Source organism: Anomaloglossus baeobatrachus, chromosome 1, assembly GCF_048569485.1.
Source record: "Anomaloglossus baeobatrachus isolate aAnoBae1 chromosome 1, aAnoBae1.hap1, whole genome shotgun sequence".
In the NCBI taxonomy this organism is placed as follows: Eukaryota; Metazoa; Chordata; class Amphibia; order Anura; family Aromobatidae; genus Anomaloglossus; species Anomaloglossus baeobatrachus.
Genome location: NC_134353.1, coordinates 945,629,356 through 945,635,355, shown reverse-complemented (window position 1 = coordinate 945,635,355; position 6,000 = coordinate 945,629,356). Strand labels below are relative to the sequence as shown.

At 56.8% G+C, this 6,000-nt stretch overlaps 1 protein-coding gene across 1 annotated transcript in view; it reads left to right on the top strand.

The window, feature by feature from the left end:
* The first annotated feature begins 5,440 nt into the window (after nucleotides 1-5,440).
* C7 (complement C7) overlaps nucleotides 5,441-6,000 on the top strand; it is a 68,683-nt gene continuing 68,123 nt past the window's right edge. The window contains exon 1 of the mRNA XM_075343718.1: nucleotides 5,441-5,529. Coding sequence (XP_075199833.1) covers nucleotides 5,524-5,529 — 6 coding nt within the window. The 5' untranslated portion in view covers nucleotides 5,441-5,523. The remainder of the gene's footprint in view (nucleotides 5,530-6,000) is intronic.

The window sequence follows — 6,000 nt, the reverse complement described above, 5'->3', positions numbered from 1 at the left end:
CAAATTGGAGGTCCATACCGTGAGTCATTGACCCTTCTCCGCTGCATCCAGGGGACGTCCTCCGGGCTGTCGGCGAGCTGCATCCTCCCCGGGGGCTTGGATCTCGTCGGGGGCTGGAGTGCGGCGAGGATCTTGGCAAGTTCTCCATCCATGCGACGGACCTGAGCAGCCAGCTCCTCCATCATTCCACCAGGGGCTGCAGGGGCCGAGGGAGCTGGGAGAGGAGGGGCTACCAAGATGGGAGCCGTCTCAGCTGGCCATGGGGCCACTTCAGGGACGTCAGCCCCTGGGGGCTGCAGAGCTTTGATGACCCGTTCTTTCAGCACGGCAAAGTCCACGTTAGGGTGTTCTAGGGCCCACAGCCGGAGCTGCTTGCGGTCCTCCGGGGATCCCAGCCCCTGCACGAACTGCTCGACTAACATTTTGTTGCTGTCCGCATCATTAATGGTATCCACCCGCTTCAGTGTACGGAGGGAAGTTTGCAGGCGCAAGGCATAGTCTCTAATACTATCTGCAGGCCGCTGGCGACATTGATAAAACTGCATCCGCAGCTCGGCTTCGGTGCGGGTCTCGAAGGCAATCTGCAGTTTTTCAAAGATAGTGGCCACGGAGGACCAGTCCCCCTCGGTCCAGGTCTCCGTCTCCTGCTCAGCCGTGCCTGTTAGCTGCCCCAGCACTACCGCTGCACGTTGCTTATCGGTCAGGGGATACAGTTCAAGGACCGGGTTAAGCTTCTTCCGGAAGACCTGTAAAGTGCCAGGTTTCCCGTCGTACTGCGGCAGCCAGGTAGCTCCGGGCACATAGGGCAAGGAGTACTGTGGCGCCCCTGAGGCTTCCGTCGCCACAGGAACATTGCACCCCATCCAGCGGTGTGATGTCCCATCCTGGGTAAGGAAAGGAGTGAACGCCGGTCCACAGGCAAATTCACACTACACCCATTGTTAGGTACACACAGGGACCAGGGACAGTGGCAGCAACCCTCCCATGCTGCATGCTGGGAGGGGCCGTAAGACCCATCCCTGCTCCCATAGGGTGGTAGCTTAGCAACTGGGGGGTGGGAGGAGCCAGCCGAGGGTAGAGTAGACAAGGAAGGTCAAGTTTAGTGAGTCTGTCTGTCAGGAGGCAGAGAAGTGAGAAGTGAGAGTCTGCAGAGAGAGCTGAAAGAAGAAGTGCTCTAGTCAGTCAGGAGCAAGAGAAGAAAGTGACGCTTCCTGGTGAAGACCCTGGGACTCAGAGGGTCCAGGTGACACCAAGTAGAGAAGAGAAGGGATTCCAGGGCCACAGATAGCTTTCAGACTCGTGGCCTGTTCCACAGGAACATCGGTGGAGGGATCAAGCTGCACACAGGGGACGGTCCCTAGAAACTGGAGGAGGAAAAGTCATCTCCAAAAGTAAAAACCGAGGCCCAGGGAAAGCTGCAAGCTCCCCGGGCCACAGCCCACAGCAGAACTTCTAGAAAGGGGGTAAATTACCGACAGGCAAGCCCCTGGCCCGGAGGCTGTAGTGGAGGCCGAGCCAGGTTCAGCCAACAAGGGCAAGGCTTAAGGAGTCAGCTGAAGAAAGGAACACATAGAGGGGTGCACCGGCTTTCATTCCAGGATCTACTCAGGATCGGCGGAGGTCCCTGACAGTGGGTTCCAGCAGTCCAAAGGCACCAGTGTGCTGCAGCCCAGGAACTGTGAGTAAACATCTTGAAATTGCACCCCCTGGTGTTGTCTCTGTTATTTCATCTGCATAGACTTCCATCACTGCATAGACACTTACAAGCACCAACTGTGCCCCGGGGCACCGCTCCACCTGTGGGGAGCAGGACCATCCAAGCTGCCATTACATCAGCCCCGGAGGCCCCATACAGCAGCGGCGGCTTAATAGCCGCAAACCACAGGTGGCGTCACGAATATAAACTTTAATAATCATCCCCACTGAAGCCATATTAATTGTCCCCACCAGGGTACGGAGTCGAGCCCAGCCACCACTGACGACCCCCTGGACTTGTCCGGCCCGGCACCGGGTGTCCCATAGCCCTGGGGTGGGCGAGTCAGAACGGCATCACCTGAGCAATGGCGGGGGCCACGGCCTCCCCTGCTCGTGTGGCCGGAGCACGGGCAGGCCCATTTCCATCCATGGGTACCGCTGCGGCTGCGACCGCCGCTCCTCCAGCGGCTCCGTCGGGCGCAGACATCTGGTTGCTGCCCCCCTTGGTCTTTTCTCAGCACCTCCTCTTCAGGGGTGGGGCATCGGCTTTCGCGCCTCCACTGCTCGAGAAGACACTTGAGCGGGAAAATCTTCGCGCTCAGTGGCTCAAGCAGTGGGCCGGATCCGGGGACTCGAGCGGCGCTCCTTGCCCGTGAGTGAAAGGGGTAGTTTGGTTTGGGGATTTAGTCCGTGACGCCACCCACGGGTTGTGGTGAGGTTGGGCACCATCACTGCTGGTGACGGGGATCCCGGGAGCGATGGTAGGGAGCAGCTGGGATGTTGTTTTCCCCCTCCGTGGGTAGGGGTTGGTGGTCCCGGGGCCCGTTGAGGTGATGGGGAGGCAGGGTTGGCGAGGTGCAGGGTCGCCTGGACTGCGCAGCGCGGTGCTGGATGGCACGGTTGTACTCACTCGGTCACAAATGTACGCAGAGTCTCTGGTAAACCAAACGGCTGGATGGACGGGTCCCGCAGCTGGCTTCTGTAGCTTCTCCCGGACGGTTGGTGGTGGCTGCCTTTCCCTGCACCTTTGTGTATGTTCGGCTCCGATGGCTTCCCACCGGTAGCCCGCTCCCCAGCGTATATATGTGCCGGAGGAGCCCTTTTGCCCGCAGGCTCTGGCCCTTGGAACTCTAGCTGTGGCGGTAGCTGTATTTCCTTCTGCTGGTTGGACGGTTGCCTTCAATCGGGTCTTGGCTGTTAGGAAACCCCTGGGGTTCCGGTCACTGACGGATTTGACCTCTAATGGCGACTCCAAGCCTGGTCGGGGTCCGTAGGCCCTGCCTGTGTGTGCTGGCTTCACTTCGCTCCCCGGTTCGGTACCGGCGGGCCACTGCCCGTCCCCGCTCCTACGGTTCCACGTTGATCTGCCTCTCCTGCAGACGGCCACCACCGTCTGCCAACCTTGCTCTTAGTGCCCGGGTCATACACCCGGACACGGTCAGTTTACTCCTCCACTACTACTTCACTCCTCTCTCCTTCACTTCCCTAACTGTTCTGACTTCCTTTTCCCGCCTCCAGGACTGTGAACTCCTCAGTGGGTGGGGCCAACTGCCTGGCTCCACCCCACCTGGTGTGGACATCAGCCCCTGGAGGGAGGCAACAAGGATTTTGTGTCTGGCTGATGTGCCTGTCTCGGGGTGGGGGTGTGTGTTGCAGTACCTGTGACGACCTGGCTAGTCCAGGGCGCCACACAGCCCCATCACCCCTGGTGTATAACATCCGGCCCCATCACCCCCGGTGTATAACATCCGGCCCCATCACCCCCGGTGTATAACATCCAGCCCCATCACTCCCAGTGTATAACATCCAGCCCCATCACCCCCAGTGTATAACATCCGGCCCCATCACCCCCGGTGTATAACATCCGGCCCCATCACCCCGGGTGTATAACATCCGGCCCCATCACCCCCGGTGTATAACATCCGGCCCCATCACCCCCGGTGTATAACATCCAGCCCCATCACCCCCAGTGTATAACATCCGGCCCCATCACCCCCGGTGTATAACATCCGGCCCCATCACCCCGGGTGTATAACATCCGGCCCCATCACCCCCGGTGTATAACATCCGGCCCCATCACCCCCGGTGTATAACATCCAGCCCCATCACCCCCAGTGTATAACATCCGGCCCCATCACCCCCGGTGTATAACATCCAGCCCCATCACCCCCAGTGTATAACATCCGGCCCCATCACCCCCGGTGTATAACATCCGGCCCCATCACCCCCGGTGTATAACATCCGGCCCCATCACCCCCAGTGTATAACATCCGGCCCCATCACCCCCGGTGTATAACATCCGGCCCCATCACCCCGGGTGTATAACATCCGGCCCCATCACCCCCGGTGTATAACATCCGGCCCCATCACCCCCGGTGTATAACATCCAGCCCCATCACCCCCAGTGTATAACATCCAGCCCCATCACCCCCAGTGTATAACATCCAGCCCCATCACCCCCAGTGTATAACATCCGGCCCCATCACCCCCAGTGTATAACATCCGGCCCCATCACCCCCAGTGTATAACATCCAGCCCCATCACCCCCGGTGTATAACATCCAGCCCCATCACCCCCAGTGTATAACATCCGGCCCCATCACCCCCAGTGTATAACATCCAGCCCCATCACCTCCAGTGTATAACATCCAGCCCCATCACCTCCAGTGTATAACATCCGGCCCCATCACCCCCAGTGTATAACATCCGGCCCCATCACCCCCGGTGTATAACATCCAGCCCCATCACCCCCAGTGTATAACATCCAGCCCCATCACCCCCAGTGTATAACATCCGGCCCCATCACCTCCGGTGTATAACATCTGGCCCCATCACCCCCAGTGTATAACATCCGGCCCCATCACCCACAGAGCGGCTGGTGGTGTGGCGCTCACTGATACCAGTGCAGTCCTGTAGTAGCAGTCACCGGGGTAAAAAGTCCTTTCCTGCCATTTCTTCTTCCTGAATATCCTCCATCATGTGAGTCATATTATTGAGAAGGGGAAGGAATCGCAGCAGCTCAGCATGAAGTGAAGACCCCGTAACGTTATTGTGCCCTCAGGTGTGTACCCGTTCATGTGGTCGACCTGCCCAGCTACCCCGGCCCAAACCTTCCTCAGGAAACTCCTGACCACAGACACCATCACCCCAGGCTTGTGTCTTCGCTCATCATGACCAATCATCGGATCATCAGAGAGTAGCATCTCCTCCGTCCTTAATGGAAGTGACCCAATAAAACGTTAAATATCATGAGGACCCCCGTTCTAGTATTTGGTGAGGCCCCCTGCGATCAGACACTAAACCTGTGGTGACGTCTATTGAGGAAAGTCCTAACAAGATGAAATTGTGGCAGCCACCACTAGGGGGAGCTTATGACGCTGTATAGCCAGCAGACTCCTGAGCTCCCCCTAGTGGTGGCTGCAGGTACAGAGAACTCTTGTCTTTCTATGATTGTGCTGAGGGTTTGTGCCTCTGAATCAGAAAAACTGAGCTCCAAAGTCTATAAAGAAATATGAAGAAATGTCTCCAGCACAAAATGTGAGCGTGTAGGATCAGAGTAAGGTCTGGTGTCCATCACTGAGCGCCTTACCCCAGATTCTGACCTCTCGTTCAACCCAATCATCATAGGACTACGGGATATCCTATTAATAATATGTAAGAGGTGAAGTCCGCCCCATATGAGAGCCAGACCCCCGGGTGGAGGGCGGTGATTTCGGTAAACAGGATACAGATAGGGGGTAATCTCCGGGCGGCAGAGGAGCTGGACATTCCCAGGCTGAACTTCCACTGCGGCTGCCAGAGGGTCCCCGAGGGAGGAAGACCTCCAGATATGAAGGTAAGACCCCGGAATCATCATGTGCCATAATCCCAGGACATGAAGGGAACTGGGGAAAGTGAATCAGTATAACCTGCAGTCCTATGTAAAAGGAAAAATCACACATTGTAGGTTTGAACGCAGTGGCAAACTCAACTCTGCTATGTTACATTCATTTCTGCATTGTGTTAATGGCTTATGACGTGTAAACTGTCAATGCTGCCGCCTGAGATGGTACCTGCAGTCCCATGTAAAACAAGAAATCGCACATTATAGCACTGAGCGCAGTGACAAATTCAGCTCTGCTTCGTTACATTCATCTCTTGTTTGTGTTAATGGCTTATGACTTTTAAACTGCCAATTCAGTCGCCTGGGAAGGTACCTGCAGTCCCATGTAAAACGAGAAATAGCACATTGTAGCACTGAGCACAGTGACAAACTCAGCTCTGCTACGTGACATTCATTTCTGCATTGTGTTAATGGCTTATGACT